At 40.1% G+C, this 19,908-nt stretch overlaps 1 protein-coding gene across 3 annotated transcripts in view; it reads left to right on the plus strand.

The window, feature by feature from the left end:
• ALKBH8 (alkB homolog 8, tRNA methyltransferase) overlaps positions 1-15,537 on the plus strand; it is a 113,526-nt gene extending 97,989 nt beyond the window's left edge. For all 3 annotated transcript variants that reach the window (XM_065944193.1, XM_065944194.1, XM_065944195.1), the window contains exons 11-12: positions 10,231-10,380; positions 14,590-15,537. In XM_065944193.1, the coding sequence (XP_065800265.1) occupies positions 10,231-10,380; positions 14,590-15,147 (708 nt within the window). In that variant the 3' untranslated portion in view covers positions 15,148-15,537. The remainder of the gene's footprint in view (positions 1-10,230; positions 10,381-14,589) is intronic.
• The last annotated feature ends 4,371 nt before the right edge of the window (positions 15,538-19,908 follow it).

Genomic DNA, 19,908 nt, shown 5'->3' on the forward strand with positions numbered 1-19,908 from the left:
AGAAACTTGTATTTATCCAAAAGTTCTTTCTATAAATCTTCCTTAGGAAGCAGCATTTTTGCAAAAACATCAAAATAAAACCATAGCTGTCTATAATGGCAAAAGACTTTGAAGGCACATTTAAAATCTGATTACAATGCAATTGACAAAGAAACTTGGTTACGGCCGTGACAACACTTTACTGTTATAACTAGAATTATGACTGATAACATATTAACCAGGACATTCAGAATTTTAGGCACTCGATATAATTTCTAGGATAGCTGTATTAATAACATTTACCATAATATATAATCTGAGGTGATTTATTACTCACTCAACAATACTTCCCATGCAATTCAGCATACCAAATGAACCTAATTAAATATCTCTCTTTGGGATGTTAGTAACATTTACCATAATATATAATCTGAGGTGATTTATTACTCACTCAACAATACTTAGCATGCAATTCAGCATACCAAATGAACCTAATTAAATATCTCTCTTTGGGTTGTTTCAGGGGTCCTCTGAAGCATCCCAAAGTTAGCCAGAAATCAAAAGAACTTTAATTAAAATTTGATATTTGGGAAACTTGTCAAAAAGTGTAAAAACACTTTATTAGATAAGATCAGTCACTGTGAGACCATACTTATTCCTTAACAAAAGTTACCAGAGATCTCAAAAGCAAATACAAATAATTTAAAGGCAAAGAAACTCATATAATCTGTTATCAAAAATGTCATTCTAAGAAAACTTTTATCTGAACAGAAAGAAAAAGGCAAATCCAAGTCTTAGCTTAGTCTCAACAAAGTTCGTTTACCCAACTAAATTCAGTTCAGTCTTAGGAAATCCTGATCATGCATAGCTCTTTTCAGTATTCTTTTATTTCTCATACTTTCTTTTACTGAAAACATGTATCTTAGTTTCCTTACAGTTTTTTCCACATTGAGTTACTTGTCTTGTCAACAGATTTGTAACAGATAAGGTTTTATTTGACCACTAGTAAACCTAGGTACAACAGGAATATTATACTTAACATTGATAGCTTTAGACATGTCTATATTAATCAAACCAACAAGCTTAAGCTACCTTCAATAGCAGATATCAATTCAGTACTGAATATCTCCCAGATCATAAGTCCTAAAATTTATCTTGGCCACTTTTCTATATATTTAGATACAATCTGTAAGTGCTTACTTTCAAGTCAGTTCAAACAATTCCTTTACCAGTTAACTTTTACATAAAGACTGAACCAGAAATCTCAGTGGTTTTTTTTTTGCTTTTTTTTTTTTTGCTTGAGTTCAAAAGGCTTTTTCCACTCCCCACACCCTCTTTTTTTTCCTGAGGGCTTGGGCACAGGAGAGAGAAATACCAATTGCTTTCATGGAAGCATAGTTGAAAGTCTCCCAGTCTTCTAAAAATATCCTGGGTGTCTGGGGGAACTACAAGACGGAACAAAGCTTACCCATAACAAGGCTAGTCCAAAAGGGAAAATCCCAGCGAACTTTCCACCACAGGCAGAACCTGAGGCAATAGGGAAGGATTCCCTGGTGTGGTCACCTGTGAGCCCTGTCCTGTTATTTACCAAAGTCAATGTAAGTACCAACACATGTCAACAAACAAACATTAATACCAAGTATTAATTCGATCCTTAATATTTCCCAGTTCACATGAACCTGAAATCCATTTAGCTTAATTTCTCTTGGACTTAGAACTGTTTGATTTTTAAGTGCCTACTGTTCTTTAAACCAACTAAATAGAGCTCATTTACAAATTAACTTCAGCAACAATATCCAAATACAAAGACACATACTGAGATATACATATATCCAAATAGACACAACAAGAGATCTCATAACTGTTTTCCAAACTTAGTCATGAATCACATATCACAATATAAAATTCACTAGTTTATATGTAACTGTTGGGATAAGGACTTTTCCGTTTTTGTTTTTTTTTTTCTCCTCAGTTTCAAGAATTAGTAATGATCTAGACAAGTGTCCCTGAGAGCCATGGTCTCAGGGCACAGGGAGAGAAAAGCATCTTTTCCTAGTAGGAAAATTTCAAAAAAGTTTTAACCAGTTTTCTCTGGAATCTAAAGACTATTATGGCCACACTGTCAAAAATTCTCTTTATATTTCTGTGGTCATAGTTCCATAGCCAAAATTTAGGCTAGGTAGTGCTTAAATCAGTCCTGATAACAAGGGCAACTGGTCCCAGTGGGGACTGCCCCTCTGGTGAGGTGAAGGGTCTTAGTTTGACCAGTTCCAGGCTGTTGATTATAGGAGAAGAATCTTGAACCTAAGGGAACTTCAGTCCATTTACCTGTCGTAAAGATCTAATATTTCTAGACCATTTTTCTTTGTCATTGGATCAGAGCTGTAGAACAAGTCATTTAAAATTTTTCCCAAGGGGTTCCCAGGTTGGGTGTGGAACCTTAAGAGGCAGCATTTCCAGTTCAGCTCGAGCAGTTCATACCAGATGTCTGCGTGCTCAAACCAATCTTTGTGTTCAAACCAAAGTAACCAAATCAAACCAGAACCTCACCAACTGGAAGTCACGCTTCAAATAAAACAAATGGCAAAGAGATGCCTAGAAATCAAAAGCCAAATGGAATAAACGGCAATGTAATACCCCAAAATGAAAGCCGAATGGCAAAAAAATAAAAAAATAAAAAATGCTCCAAGAGGATGGCAAAGAGATACTCAGAAGAAAAGCCAAATGTGACTGCTCAGTCCTACTAGATCTACGACCTGGCAGAGTCAGTGCTAGCAGCCTTTTTTAGTTCTGATATAGTTTCAAGCAATTTCTTGTTGGTTTCCTGTGAAGTTACTTTATTATTTCCTTTTTTAGAACCTTCTGATACCAAAGTAAGCATTCTATTCATTGTGTTTGATCTTATGGACTGGCTTTTTCTATCTATGCATGCAAAAATATCAATTTTGGAATATCAAAAGAACCCCAACTTTTTAGGTTGATGTCTCCTTCAGTATAATTTCCTCTGTTAAGTAGTTACTTGGAAGTATAAGTTTTGTATGTACATAACCCTGACTGGAGTGTTAGAAGCTACTTTCTGATACTCCTTGTTTCTAAGAGGCTCTATTTTCCATTTTAAGTTGAATGTGTTATGGATAAAATTCACTCTTCACTTTTATCCCAACAAATTCTATTAAGGCACCTGAATTGAAGAAGAGCCTTATGTCAGCCTCTTACCTAACTCAGCACAGACCACGCAGTCTCCTACAACTGAACAACCTCAGTATCTTTCAACTGACCCTCCCCCAACCAATACTTTTCCACTGGGTGGGTTTTTCCTGGTGTCTTTCAACCATCCCTCCCCCCCAAAAAAATTTTTCACCTGGACAGGTATTTCTTGGTATCTTAGAACTGAGCCCCCTTAGTGTCTAGACCATGAGTGGGTATGTCTGAGTATATTTCAGCTGGCCTCTTCCCCCCAGTGTCTTTCAACTGGGAGGGGCAGGGTAACCTGCTCAACTGCCAAATTAAATTCAGTATCATCAACCAATACAGGAGATCAAAGAACCAAGAGAGAGTTACTGAAATTCATTTGGACTCCTTGAGGAAGCAGATGGGTACACGGGGCTGCTGCTGGGACCAAAGCTCTGGTTCCTCACAGAGTTCAGGTGAAGGAGGGACGTCCATCTGGGTTGCTTCACTGGTTGCCGTAACTGTTGACTAAAAAATGATGCGCAACGTGAGAGTGCAGGTTAGGTTTTGTTTGGTGCGAAACGAGGACTGCAGCTCCAGAGACAGCAGCTCAGCTAGCTCTGAGAAACTGTTCCAAAATGGTAGTGGGGAAAGGTCAATATATAAGATTTTGGTGACAGGAGAGTTCAGTGCAATCAAGTGCTTATTTTACAAATGGTTTTCAGCTAGTTCTGAGGAGCTGATGCCAAAGGATGTTCAAATTATTGTGCTATGGTACTCATTCCACAGGCAAGCTAGATAATGCTCAAACTCCTTCAAGCTAGGCTTCAGTAGTACATGAACTAAGAAATTCCAGATGTACAAGTTGGATTTAGAAAAGGCAGAGGAACTAGAGATCAAATTGCCAACTTCTGCTGGATCATAGAAAAAGGAAGAGAATTCCAGAAAAACATCTACTTTTGCTTCATTGACTACACTAAAGCCTTTGACTGTGTGGATCACAACAAACTGTGGAATATTCTTGAAGAGATGGGAATACCAGACCACCTTTCCTGCCTCCTGATAAACTTGTATGCAGGACAAGAAGCAACAGTTAGAATTGGACATGAAACAATGGATTGGTTCAAAATTGGGAAAGGAGTACGTCAAGGCTGTATATTGTCACCCTGCTTACTTAACTTATATGCAGAGTACATCATATGAAATGCTGGGCTGGATGATTCACAAGCTGGAATCAGGATTGCTGGGAGAAATATCAATAATCTCAGATATGCAGATGACACCACCTTCATGGCAAAAATCAAAGAGGAACTAAAGAGCCTCTTGATGAAGGTGAAAGAAGAGAGTGAAAAAGCTGGCTTAAAACTCAACATTCAAAAAACAAAGATCATGGCATCTGGCTCCATCACTTCATGGCAAATAGGTGGGGGAAAAGTGGAAACTCAGATTTCATTTTCTTGGACACCAAAATCACTGTGGACAGTGATTGCAACCACGAAATTAAAAGATACTTGCTCTTTGGAAGAAAAGCTATGACAAACCTAGGCAGTCTATTAGAAAGCAGAGATATTATATTGCCAACAGAGGTCCGTATAGTCAAAGTTATGGTTTTTCCAGTAGTCATGTGTGGATGTGAGAGTTGGGCCATAAAGATGCCTGAGCACCAAAGAATTGATGCTTTCGAACTGTGATGCTGGAGAAAAACTCTTGAGTCCCTTAGACAGCAAGGAGATCAAACCAGTCAATCCTAAAGGAAATCAAGTCTGAATATTCATTGGAAGGACTGGTGCTGAAGCTGAAGCTCCAATTCTTTGGCCACCAGATGCTGACTCATTGGAAAAGACCCTAATGCTGAAAAGATTGAGGGCAGGAGAAGGAGGCAACAGAAGATGAGGTGGTTGGATGGCATCATCAACTCAATGGACATGAGTTTGAGCAAACTCAGGGAGATAGTGAAGGACAGGGATGCTTGGCATGCTGCAGTCCATGGGGTCACAAAGAATCAAACACGACTTAGTGACTGAACAACAATACCAACAATGTCACCATGTAGGGATTTAGTGCTTTCTAAAATGAGGAGATGCAAGGATTGGGATTGTGAAATCATTTCCTGAAAATATCTATCTAAAGACCTGTTCTTCCAGTTTCTTTGGAGCACCGAGTGCCTCACTCTCCACCCTGAACTCCCTTCAATTCGGTTCAGTTCAGTCGCTCAGTCGTGTCCAGCTCATTGCAACCCCATGGACTGCAACACGCCAGGCCTCCCTGTCCATCACCAACTCCCGGAATCCACTCAAACTCATGTCCATTGAGTCGATGATGCCATCCAACCATCTCACCCTCTGTCGTCCCCTTCTCCTCCTGCCCTCGATCTTTCCCAGCCTCAGGGTTGTTTCAAATGAGTCAGCTCTTCACATGAGGTGGCCAAAGTATTGGAGTTTCAGCTTCAACATCAATCCTTCGAAGGAATATTTAGGACTGATCGCCTTTAGGATGGACTGGTTGGATCTCCTTGCAGTCCAGGGGACTCTCAAGAGTCTTCTCCAACACCACAGTTCAAAAGCATCAATTCTTCAGCACTCAGGTTTCTTTATAGTCCAACTCTCACATCCATACATGACTACTGGAAAAACCATAGCCTTGACTAGATGGACCTTTGTTGGCAAAGTAATGTCTCTACTTTTTAATAGCTGTCTAGGTTGGTCATAACTTCCCTTCCAAGGAGTAAGCGTCTTTTAGTTTCATTTTTCAGGGTGTGTCAAACATTAGCAATTGCAGCAGCACAGGATTCAGTCTCTGCAGAGGCAACAGCAAATGCCCTTGGCAAGCTCCAATTTGCAGTTGACACTTTCTGTGTTTGCAGTCTCTATTCTGTAGGCTGCAGCATTGTAGATTGTAGGCTGCAGGATAGTAGGTGGGTAAAGCTGGTCTAGAGGGTTATGTGGGCTTCCTGGTTAGAGAGACTGGTACCTGCCCACTGGTGGGTGGAGCTGGGTCTTATTCTTCTGCTGGGTAGCGCTGTGTCAAAAGATGTGTTTAAGAGGTGGTTGTGGGCTCAAGAAAATTTTTGGCAACTTGTCTGTTGATGGGTAGGTCTGTGTTCCCTCCCTGTTGGTTATTTGGCCTGAGGTGTCCCAGCCCTGGAGCCAGAGGCTGTTGGGTGTGGCCGGGTCTTGGTGTCTCCAGGAGAGCTCACACCAGTGAGCTGGTACCTCTGCCACCAGGGTTTTTATCCCTGCAATGAGCCAGAGCCCTCCCTACCCCCACATACACACGCTGCCTTTGCAGGATACCCTCCAAGACCAGCAGGTGGGCCTAGCATCGGCTCCTGTGAAGTCACCACATTCCTGGGTCTTGGTGTGCATGAAACCTTGTGAGTCCCCTCCAAACTGGAGTTTCTGTTTCTCCTAGTCCTCTGAAATTCCTGCAGTCAAACTCTGCTGGCCTTCAAAGCCAAATGCTCTGGGGTCTCTTCCTGATGCCAGGCTTGCAGACAGGGGAGCCTTACTGGGGCTCAGAACCCTCAGTCCTGTGGGAGAGACTCTGTGATGTATTTTCCAGTTCGTGGGTTGCCCATCCAGTTGGAATGGGATTTGATTGTGTTGCAGATGCGCTCTTCCTACTGTCTCATTGTGGCTTCTTTGTCTTTGGATGTAGATTATCTTCTTTGTTGGTTGTTGTTCAGCAGTTGGTGGTGATTTTGGTGTTTTCTTGAGAGTAGTTTGTTGTTTCTGCGAGAGGAGGTGAGCTCAAGTCCTTCTACTCTACCGTCTTGTCTCTCTCAAGAGTTAAGTACATTAATATAAAGAATGTGCTGTAACATATGGTGGATTTCATTAAAGACAGTTTCGTTAGCCTGTTTACCTTTTTCCATACTTTGGATCATTTTCTTAGGATGAACTTTTCAAAGAATAAATATTGGGGTTGAAGTTGTGAACATTTTTATCTTTCTTAAAAGATGGTTTACAAAATTGCTTTTTAAAATAGATCCAGCCAATTTGTACTATGAATATTTTATGAGAGGACGTTGTATCACAGTGTTATTACTGTGTTATACTTTGGTTTTGAAATATTTTTGATACTTTAATACAAGAAAAGTGAAACTTCATATAGTTCTGTTACTAAGTTGAATGCTTTTTCCTTTTTTATCAGTACCTTTAGAATTGAATATTTAATATTATGTTGATGATTTTAAAAATTTGAAAAACCTGTATGCAGGTCAAGAAGCAACAGTTAGAACCAGACGTGGAACAACAGACTGGTTCAAAATTGAGAAAGGGGTATGTCAAGGCTGTCTGTTGTCACCCTGCTTATTTAATGTATATGCAAGGTACATCATGAGAAATGCTGGGCTGGATGAATCACAAGTTAGAATCATGATTGCTGGGAGAAATATCAACAACCTCAGATATGCAGGTGATGCCACTCTAATGGCAGAAAATGAAGAAAAACTAAAGAGTCTCTTGTTGTTGTTCAGTCACTAAGCTGTGTCTGATTCTTTGAGACCCCATGACCTACAGCCCACCAGGCTTCCCTGTCCTTCACCATCTCCCTGAGTTTGCTCAAATTCATGTCCACTGAGTCAGTGATGCTATCCAACCATCTTATCCTCTGTCACCCCCTTCTCCTCTTGCCCTTAATCTTTCCCAGCATTGGTGTTCTTTTCCACTGGAAGGACTGATGCTGAAGCTCCAATATTTTCACCACCTGATGCAAAGAGATGACTCATTGGAAAAGACCCTGGTGCTGGGAAAGATTGAGGGCAGGAAGAGAAGGGGGCAACCGGAGATGAGATGGTTGGATGGTATCACTGACTCAATGGACGTGAATTTGAGCAAACTCAGGGAGATAGTGGAGGACGGGGAAGCCTGGTGTGCTGCAGTGCATGGGGTCACAGAGAGTTAGACACGACTGAGTGGCTGAACAACAACAACAAAGCAAAATTGAAACTTTTACCTTTTCTGTCTATGTGATCCCTCCAGAGATTGGAAACTTCTAGGTTTCCAGTAGCTTAACAAATAAGTTAGAAAAACTGCCTTGCTAACTACATATCAAGATGAGGGACATAAAAGCCTGCTGTGCTACAGTCCATGGGGTCACAAAGAGTCAGACATGACTTGGTCACTGAACAACAAGGCTAATTATATATCTTACACAGCTAACAAAAGCAGTTAATTGGGAATTGTGCCACTGTTGTTGCTAAAGGACTTTTAGTACTTTTCCATCTTAAAATGTAATCAAAATGACATTACTATATTTTACTTCTAGCTTGGTACCTTTTATTGTACTTCAGGTATCAATGCAGCTGTGGGCTGGAATACTGAAGCTATTGAATATTGATTAGAAATTGAGCAAAGTCATATTAAGTATGACTGACATGTCAGTGTGACTTTGCTCAGAAAGAATTGTTTTGATGAGAAGATTCATATCTTTATTCTCAGATGAACTGAGGGAATACTGATCCTTCAGCATTAATCAAAACATCACATCAGAAATTCCAATGAGTAAATATTAACTTGATGTGGCTACTTCTGTTAGATGAAATCTACTTATATACATATTTCCTCTCTATTGTAGAGATTGGGTTAAGAAGAAGTATCTGGAGGTAATCATTAGTGATATAACTTTAACCTCCAATTCCTACGCTAGTTTCTATGTGCACATTGCATGTGCGTGTGTACGCTTTCTCTCTTTCATGTCTCTGTCTCAGTCATTCCTTCTGTATATGGTATCTTTAGAATAGCAAAGTTGTGCACAAAACAATAGCAAAACTAGAGAAAAGACAGGCAGTCCTAACCCACACACACTTGCCACAGAACCGGACATATACATAAGGCATGTTAGGCCTCACCTGCTTGGGGAGATTAAAGGATGCTGTTAGCTGTCTTCAGTGTTGTCATTGCCATAGAATGGTTTGATTATACTAAAAGTTTTAATTCATTTGCATTTTACAAATTTTAAATGCAGCACTTTATTCTTGTCAGTTCAGTTTAGTTCAGTTACTCAGTTATGTCCGACTCTTTGCAACCCCATGGTCTGCAGCATGCCAGGCTTCCCTGTCCATCACCAATTCCCGGAGCTTGCTCAAACTCATTTCCATCAATGATGCCATCCAACCATCTCATCCTCTGTCATCCCCTTCTCTTCCTGCATTCAACCTTTCTCAGCATCAAGGTCTTTTCTAATGAGTCAGTTCTTCACATCAGGTGGCCAAAGTATTGGACTTCAGCGTCAGTATCACTCCTTCCAAAGAATATTCAGGATCGGTTTCTTTTAGGATTGACTAGTTTGATCTCCTTGCTGTCCAAGGGATTCTCAAGAATCTCCTCCAACACCACAGTTCAAAAGCATCAATTCTTCGGTGCTCAGCTTTCTTGAGATTATATATATTTAGCAGAACAAGAATCAATAGATTTAAAAAATGAAATAAGTTATTTAACTTTATTTAGGGTGATTTTATTTTATGATGGTGCAAGTAATACATCTTGAAAACTAAAGAAGCAGGAAAAAAGAAGCTATCCTCATGACATCTGGGCCATTACTAAATAGTTTATATCCTAATAAGAGATACTTTGAACATATTATTGTAGATCCCACCAAAAAACTAAATGTCTACATTTGTGTCATAATTTCCATTTCAAAATGTGTGATATTGGACTTCCGTGGCAGTCAGTGGTTAAGACTCCATGCTTCCACTGCAAGGGGCGCAGGTTTGATCCCTGGTCAGGGAACTAAGATCCCACATGCCATGTGGTGTGGCAAATAAAATAAGATAAAAAATAAAATATTACAAAAAGATATTACAAAAAAATTCAAGATTCTCAATGGTGATCAATTAGATGCTAATTAGAACTTCTCATTTCCACCAGTGTTATTTTTATTCTAGTCATTTGTTTCTATTCACTAATTTGAATTCTGTCTGATATCTGTTAAGATAAATGCTGCTCTGTAAGCGATTTTGTACTGGCTGTAAGAACTGATAATATCATAGTCTTGGACCCTTTCACAATGAATATGAAATCTGCCTAATAACTCTATGGCATTTAAAGAAGATGTTTTGAAATTCTTTATCTCTTACAGATTGGCTGTGATCATAGCCAAAACCTTGTGGACATTTGTAGAGAGAGGCAATATCAGGCCTTTGTCTGTGATGCTTTGGCAGTACCAATCCGCAGTGGATCTTGTGATGCTTGCATTTCCATTGCTGTTATTCACCATTTTGCTACAGCAGTAAGTATTGTCTTTCTTGCTCCAAGTGGCAGGAAGGAGGAACAAGATGGCGGAGGAGTAGGTGGACATGGAGTACATCTCTTTCCATGGATACGTCAGGAGTGCACCTTCTGACACAGAAGTGCTTGCCGAACACCTGCTGAGAGTGGACAGAGTACCTGACCACCAGAAAAGAATATATAGAACCAGGCAGAACTCCATAGGATGAGGAGCTAGGGGGAAAATCAGGAGTCAGCCGGTGGGGGAACTGAAGCAGGGGTCCAACCAATCCCCACATCAGGGCAATTGCTAGGTCAGAGGAGAAACATTTAAGGCTGAGAGTGAAGCAGCTGATCTGTGGCAGCCTAAATGGAAAGAGAATCAGACAGTCCTTGCTGCAGTCACGTGGACAGGGATGCAGTGCCCTGGACAGGGATGCAAGTCCCCTAGAAACTGCAGCAGCAGGGAGCTGGAGTGTAGGGGTTCTGGAGCAATCCCAGGTTAAGGACTGCTGTTGACTGCATAGAGATCGGACCGAGGGGACGTGAAAGAGGAGCCTGTGGTGGGACATGCCTGTGGAGGGAAGCCAGATAGCCATGGAAGCAAGACGATACTGCTGAGTCATGCATAGTGGATCAATCACCGTAGCCTCTCTCTCCCCATACGCCAGCATTGGTAGCTGAACAATAGAGTGGCTGGCCCGTCAAGCACCTGATGCGCAGAACAACAGATAGGACCCCACCCAGGGTGCCCCTTTAAGTGCCTGACATGCTGATCTACAGAGTAGGACCCCAGTTGGGGGGGGGCCCTCTATGTGCCTGATGCTCCAAACAACAGAGAAGGACCCCAGGCAAGGGAGCCCTCTAAGTGCCTGAAGGGGTGGAGCTATGGAGAAAGACTCGCCAAAGAGGCCTTCTGATTACCAGCTACTAGAGGCTTGAACAAAGACTGATAGGGCCATAACTCCTGCGGCAGAGGCAGCCTGTCCCTGCACACTTGGTGCCATCAGGGTCCCCTCGATCCAGGCAGCCACGCCACCTTCACATTTAACCCTCACTGGGGCAGGGCTGCCACAGGCAAGAAAAGTCTTGTGTCTATGCACATGGGTTCTCTTCAGTTGTGTCCAACTCTTTGCAGCCCTGTGGACTGTGGCCTCGAGGCTTCTCTGTCAGGGAGGGGGTTCTCCAGGCAAGAATACTGGAGTGTATCGGCCAATACTGGCTGCCATACCCTTCTAGAGCACTATATTCCCTGCTGCCTTAGCCGCCAACCCCCCTGAGTACCTGGTGCTGCCAGAACCCCTGCGACCCAAGCAGCTGCACCACCTCCACCCTGGCCCTCACAGGGGCAAACCCAAGTCCTCCAGGGCAGCCTCAGGAGCAAACCCCAGTGCACGACCCACATGCAGAGGTGGAAATAAAACCACAATTGAAACCCAGGGGCAGTGTGGCTAAGGAAGAAGACCCAAAACCTTCCCACCAGCTGTACAAACTGCAGATTAAATCCACATGATCAACTAGGCAGACTCTGTGTCTGTGGAATATATAAAAGGTCATTGAGAGCTCCCACAAAAGAAAACACACTGGTTCTGATGGCTGTGGACACTGGAGGCAAGAACACACAGGAGTAGGACCAGGTTAGAGTCTGAGCTGACCTGCTCAGCAGGCCCAGAGCCCAGCACCGTGTTGGAGGGCATCCTAAGGGAGGTGAGGTGGACTGTGACTCCCAGCGAGGGAAAGGACTCTGACAGCAGTGACTCAAGAAAAACATTTATTATTCTTATATTTTGACTCGTTCTGTAGTTTCTTTTGGCTTTTTTCCCCATGTGTTGTAGTTGTCAGTTTTATTAGCACTGTGAGATCTAATTAAGCGTTTGAGTTTTTTTAAATCACACTTTGCATTGCTGTTATAAACCTCTCCCTCTGCATTGGCCTTTTGCAATGGAGGTGGAGGGCTTTTTTTTTTTTTTCTTTTTTCTCTTTTTTTATAATTTTAACTTAAAAAATTTTTAAACCTATTATAATTTTTTTCTACATTTATTCCTTTGTTTACTTTTTCTACTGTCCTTTTCCCCTTGCAGTTAATCTTTAATATATATAAATCTTTGTCTGCCTCTATTTAACTTTGCATTTCTGTTCTTTTCTTTCTTTCCTTTCTTTTTCTCACCATATTTGCTTGTTTTGTTTTCATTGCTTTATTCCCCAGTTGACACCTTGCTTTAGTTTTGTTTTCCGGTTTGTGCTTTAATTTTGTTCTTAACTGGTGGATATCATTTTTTATTTTCTTTATTTGCAGGGTCAGTCTATTGTACTTTTTTTTGTTGGACTGTTTTGAGTTTGCTTATGGGTGTATATGTGTATATTCCATTATTTTAATTATTATTTGCCTAATTTTGTAACTGCACTTGTCTGTGGTTCATCTTTGGTTTCTTGTGTTTGGGTATTTGTTTTAATCTCATTTAATGCCATAACAAACCACCTGTGGAATCTCCATTTCTGGCAAGAGATCGAGCCCTGAGCCTTTGGAGTGGGAGCACTGACTCCAAGACCCTCAAGTACCAGAGAACTCCTAATCCTAGGGAGTATCAAATAGTGAGAATTCCCACAAAGGAAACCCCTTGAATACAAGACCCAGCATCACCCAACCGCCAGTAGCACCCTGTACAGGACGTCTCATCCAAACAAAAAACAAAACAAAAATACAAACATCAGCAGACAGGATTACCACCTCACTCAGCCCTGCCCATTAGAGGAAAGAAAGAAAAAAAAAAAAAAACTCAGCACAAATCTCACCCTATAGGAAGCTTACATAAACCACTGGACCAGCCTTAGGAGGGCAGAAACCAAAAGGAAGAAAGAATTCAACCTTGAAGCTAGGGGAAAGGAGACCTCAAACACAGTAAGTTTTAAAAAAATAATGAAAAGGCAGAGAAATATTGCACAAATGAAGGAATAAACTAGAAACACAGAAGTCCACAAATGAAGAGGGAATAGGCAAACTACCTGAAAAAGAATTCAGATTAATGATAATAAAGATGATCAGAAACCTCGAAAATAGAATGGAGAAAATGCAAGAATCAGTTAACAAAGACCTAGAAGTATTAAAGAATAAACATACAGAGGCAAACAACACAATTAGTGAAATTAAAAAAATACTCTAAAAGGAATCAATAGCAGAATATCTGAAGCAGAAGAATGGATCATTGAGCTAGAAGATAAAATGGTGGAAATAACTGCTGGAGAGAAGAATAAAGTAAAAGAATGAAAAGAACTGAGGTAGTCTCAGAGACCTCTGGGACAGTACTAAGTGTCAGGAAGTGTTCATAGACTTTACTGATTTGGACTACGTTTCAGTTTTTCCTTTCTTTCCATGGCATAAAGTGTACCCCAGTTTTTAAAGAAAGCCTGTGGAATGGAGATGGGCTACTTGGGAGCTGTGCTTGCTTAAACACAGGTCTGTTGTGACCATACTCTATTGCTGCATATTTCTGCCTTTTTCCTGCCGGAGGCTTACTTATCTTTAAATGTCTTCCTCAAATCCACAGAGTTGCAGAACTTTAGCTATAAGAGACTTTAAGAGATCAGCTGTAGGCCTCTTGAGGATTTGTTCTCTCTTCTCAGCCTCTGAGCTTCTCTAGTTCTGTTTCCCATCTTGCTTCCTCAGCTGTTTTTCTCATTCCCAAGATCTCAGTTTCATGTTCTTCCATTCTATTTTTCTTCTTTTCATATTCTTTTTTTTCCTCAAAACTCAAGTATTTAACTGGTAGTGGTATGCTGATGTTTTTAATTAGTCACTATGCTTCTAATTTTAAAATAAGTGAATTTAGTATTTTATATTATAGGAAAAAAATCTTATTACTTTTGAGTGTTACTCATTTTCTCCTGATCTAAGCAGTAATATAGATTCCTCTGTGCTGGAGTTACTGGCACCTTATGACCTTAACTGAATTCAAAACAAAACAGAATACCTTCTGTGCCTCTGTATTATTAATGGAAAGAAAAAAATATATTTTCTATTTATCCTTCCCCCCCCCCGCCTTGATTGCAGAACACAGTTCTTCTTTTTTCCTTTTTTTGTTTTATATAAAATTTGTCTTATGTTTGATTTTCTGTGCTGTTCATCTTAATTGAAAACAGTCCTGTAGTCAATTATATTTCCCATTTCCTCTCTGTATCTCTTTCTGACTGATAAATGACAATATGGTTTTGTTTTTTTGTTTTTTTCCACTAGGAGCGTAGAGTAGCAGCTCTCCAAGAACTTGTTCGACTCCTAAGACCTGGTGGGAAGGCACTCATCTATGTTTGGGCTATGGAGCAAGAATATAATAAGAAGAAGTCCAAGTATCTTAGAGAAAACAGAACTAGCCAAGGAATGAAAGAGGAAATCAGCAATGATACATCAGTGCAAGAGTTGCTTGTGAAGCAGTTGCCTAATGTAGGCAATCAAGATTCAGCACATTCTGTCTCCTCCATAAATGACTTTCAAGATGGAGGATATAATTCAAGGAACGTTGCTAATTCCAAGTTGCCTGTTCACACTAACAGGACTTCTTTTCATTCTCAAGACTTACTGGTTCCCTGGCACTTGAAGGAAAATCCTGGTAAGGACAAGCATGTGGAGCCATTTGGTTCATTAGGATCCCGTGACCCAGGTCCTGTGTTTCATCGTTATTACCATGTGTTTTGTGAGGGAGAATTGGAAGCTGCCTGCCAGACTTTGAGTAATATCAGCATACTGCAAAGTTACTATGATCAGGGGAACTGGTGTGTAATTCTTCAAAAGGTCTGATTATCTCTATGAACATACTATATACAGGGAAGAAGTGTTCTGTTTTGTTTAATGAGATTAAATTACCTATATTTTTTCGTTAAAGAGAAAATGTGTAGAAAAGTATCAAAGGAGAGTGCCTGGGAGAAATTTGAAAGTAAAGACTAGTTAGGATATATTCAGTCTACTACTATTGCTGACATTGCTTAATCCATGATAGAGGAATAGGGGTGGTTTTTAAAAGTAATTGAAGTAATTCGTGAAATATGTGGGATCTTAGGTAAGAGTCCAGCATTTTGACGATAAACTTTTGTTATAAAATGTTGTTAAATGAACTAAATTATGTAGAATCTTAATGAAGTAATCACATAACATTTTATCAATAATAAAATATTCCTGTTCAGTAGAAAATTGTCTGAAATTTTATCTGTGATTGTTAGCTCTGTAAAATCACAGATGATAACCACTCTGTCACTGCACTTTACTAGCACAAGACTTGACACATCATAGGTACTTAGTAAAATTTTAGTCAGTTGGATAGTACCCATACATTAAGGTAGGGGTTCTCATCCAATAAAAACTTACTGAAACTGTACAGTGTACCAGTCACTATTTTAAGTTCTGGGAGAGGAACAGTGAACCAGAAAAATACAAAGTCAATGCCCTTGTTGAGCTTATATTCTAGAAGGACAGACAGACAATAAATGATGCAGGACACGGGTTTGATCCCTGGACCACGAAAATCCCCTGGAGAAGGGAATGGCAACCCACTCCAGTATTCTTGCCTAGAAAATTCCATGGACAGAGGAGCCTGGTGGGCTATGTAGTCCATGGGGTCACAAAGTCAGACACGACTAGTGACTTCATACTCGATTATCAAGGTTGTAATAGTTTCAGGTGAACAGTAAAGGGACTCAGCCATCATGTGTCTATATCCATTCTCCCCCAAACCCCTCTGAGGCCCATCCAGGCTGGCACATAACATTGAGCAGAGTTCCGTGTGCTATACAATAGGTTTTTGTTGGTTATCTATTTTAAGTACAGCAGTGTGTACATGACCTTGCCAAAGTCCTAACTATCCCTTCCCCCTGGCAACCATGAGTTTGCTTTCTAACTCTGTGAGTCTCTTTCTGTTGTATAAGTTCATTTGTGTTATTTCTTTTCAGACTCCACATGTAAGGGTTTTCATATGATATTTCTCCTTCTCTGTCAGACTTCACTCAACATGACACTCTCTAGGTCCATCCATGTTGCTGCAAATGGCCTTATTTCATTCCTTTTAATGGCTGAGTAATATTCCGTTGTGTGTATATGTATATATATACCACATCTGCTTTACCCATTCCTCTATCGATAAGGCCTAAAACCTTCACAACAGTGCGAGAACTTCCTTGGTGCTACTGTTCTCCAGTTTGTGAGTCACTTACCCAGCAGGTATAGGAATTGATTTTATCGTAATTGTTTCCCTCCTACCATTTTGCTGTGGCTTCTCCTTTGTCCTTGGATGTGGGATATCTTTTTTTGATGGGTTCCAGTGTCTTCCTCTCTGCCAGGTGGATTCTTTACACCTGAACCAGCAGGGAAACCCTTCAGAAACAGTAGTGATCAATAAATCTTAGATGAGATATTGATTACTTTTGTCATGGAATTTCAGTACAAGATTATAAATTTTCCCTTTAAATGAATTTGTAAGGTTCATGATATGAGAAGAAAGAATTATAGGCTAAAAATAGTTTTATTTCTGACATGCATTATAGCATTTTACATCACAAATTGAAGCTTCCCTGGTGGCTCAGAAAGTAAGGAGTCTTTCTGTAATGCAGGAGACAGGGTTTGATCCCTGCAGGAGATCCCTGAAGAAGGAAATGGCAATGCACTCCACTATTTTTGTCTGGGAAATTCCATGGACAAAAGAACCTGGTGGGCTACAATCCTTGAGGTCGCAAAACAGGTGGACATTACTGACTAACACTTTCACTTTTATTTGAAGTTCAATGTATACTAACAGCTGAGCTATTTAAAATCCCTAAGAAATGATTCTGCATGCAGTATTTCAGCAAATTTGGAAAATTCATCAGTGGCCACAGGACTGGAAAAGATCAGTTGTCATTCCAGTTCCAAAGAAGGGCAATGCCAAGAATATTCCAGCTACCATACATTTGTGCTCATTTCACGTGCTAGCAAGGTTATGCCCAATATCCTTCAAGCGAGGCTTCAGCAGTATTTGAACTGAGGACTTCCAGATGTACAAGCTGGGTTTAGGAAAGGCAGAGAAATCAGAGATCAAAAAAGCAAGGGAGTTCCAAAAAATCATCTACTTCTGCTTCATTGACTATACTAAAGCCTTTGACTATGTGGATCACAACACATTGTGAAAATTCTTAAAGAGATGGGAATATCAGACCACCTTACCTGTCTCCTGAGAAAACTTACGCAGGTCAAGAAGCAACAGTTAGAACTGTTGCTATACGACAAGGCTATATATTGTCACCCTGCTTATTTAACTTATATGCAGAGTACCTCATGCAAAATGCTGAGCTGGATGATACACAAACTGAAATTGCCAGGAAAAATACCAACAGCCTCAGGTATGCTGATGCTAACCACTCTAAATGGCAGAAAATAAAGAGGAACTAAAGAGCCTCTTGATGAGAGTGAAAAAGAGTGAAAAAGCTGACTTGAAACCCAGCATTCAGAAAAGTAAGATCATGACATCTGGTCTCATCACTGTGGCAAACAGAAGGGGAAAAAATGGAAATGTTAACAGACTTTATTTTCATGGGCACTGAAATTACTGCAGATGGTGACTACAGCCATGAAATTAAAGGACACTTGCTCCTTGAAAGGAAAACTATGACAAACTTAGACAGTATATTAAAAGCAGAGACATCACTTTGCTGACAAAGATCTGTATAGTCAAAGCTGTGGTTTTTCCAGTAGTGTATGTACAGATGTGAGAATTGGACCATAAAAAAGTCTTAAGTGACAACGAGTTTATGCTTTTGAATTGTGGTGTTGGAGAAGACTCTTGAGAGCTCCTTGGACAGCAGGGAGAACAAACCAGTCAACCTTAAATGAAATCAACCCTGAGTAATCGTTTTAAGGACTGTTGCCGAAGCTCCAATACTTTGGTCACCTGATAGGAAGAACTGACTTGTTGTAAAATACCCTAATGCTAAGAAAGATAGAAGAAAGGTAAAAGGAGGAGGAAGTGACAGAGAAAGAGCTGGTTAGATAGCATCATCAATTCAATGGACATGAATTTAAGGAAACTGCAGGAGACAGAAGACAGGATCTTGGCATGCTGCAGTCCATAGGGTGGCAAAGAGTTGGACATGACTTAGCAACTGAACAACAACATGCTAACAAGTTTTAGCATCTAGATGAAATAGATGATTTTCTTTTTTATATTTAAAGAGCAAGATAATTATTTTAAATATTTGTATTCACATAAGAAAACTCTTTAAAACAAAGCTTAAAAATTTATATATAGCTTTAAAAATAACTGCTGTTGTGGACTACAGACCACCAGAGAAATTCTGATCAGATTTATACCAGCTTGGCAGTGATTGGCATTTCTGCCTCTCCACACGAGAAAGGGTAGACTTGTAGGTATCTCAAAGATATCACTAGCAACCTCAAATCCTGATACAAGTTTCATACACTGAAGAACAAGTCTGTATAAAACTTTATCTAGCTTATAAGAAATAAATATATTTTCCGACAAACAAGGGTTTTCTTATGGTGTTAAAGGCCTACACTCTTCCACATCTTTAGAATACAAAGTTTTGCACAGCTTTCAAGTACCTTCGAGAAAGAGCAGTTGTACAGATCTCTGAAGCAATATATTATATACACCATACTTGAAATATATCTTACATTCAATGAAAGAACACAGGGCTTTCTTCCTTACATTAGGAAAAAATTGGCTATCTTCTCCTTATGTGAAAGTCATGTTTATTTATATCCCATGAAAGACTTTTCCTTTCAATCACATTCAGCACACCTAGAGGAGGAGCTCAGAGTCACTTAACAGTGACTAATGCTAGATACACAATTTTATGGAAGCCATCATCACACACATACATAATGCACAAGGAAGGTATAACTTCCCTTCATAGAAGCAGAAAAACTGCTAAAGAAACTTTATGCTTGGTAACAAGTTCTTCTGCTTACTATGGGGAACACTTCATTGTCCATGGATTGAAGAAGCCTTGCTCAATATTCTTGTGCAGATTATTGCTTAGAGGATGACTCAAGATAGAAACATGAGAGTCACAAGCCTATGAAATAAAACTGCTGACTTTAACCACTTGGTTGAGTTCCATCCCCTGTCCATAAAGGTTCTTTTACCTAGCTTGTGAGAAACACAGTGACTAATGGAAGCAAGACCCTTTGGAGACTCTGAAAGGCTCCCCCGCAGCCCCTACCCCCTGCCCGCCTCTCTCTTATTTGTCCATTTAACAGAAAGCTCCACCTCAGCCTTCAAGAAAATATGGGGAAAGTAGTTTGGCAGATATCAAAAATATTTCACCAGTTACTCCAAATCCCGAGAACAAGTTCCATACCCTGAAAGAGCAAGCTATATAAATCTTAGTTCATTAAGCATGTAAGAAATGCATCCTTGTTCTCTATGGGAAACAACTCTTTTCCTGCAGTGTTAAAGGCCTTCACTCCCACTTGTTTTGAGAGCGCAGAGCTTTGTGCAACTTCATACAGAACCCATGGAAAAAGTAGTACAATGGATGACTTAACCAGGATAATTCATGCATCCACACTTCA

The sequence above is a fragment of the Muntiacus reevesi genome, chromosome 9, assembly GCF_963930625.1.
Source record: "Muntiacus reevesi chromosome 9, mMunRee1.1, whole genome shotgun sequence".
NCBI lineage: Eukaryota > Metazoa > Chordata > Mammalia > Artiodactyla > Cervidae > Muntiacus > Muntiacus reevesi.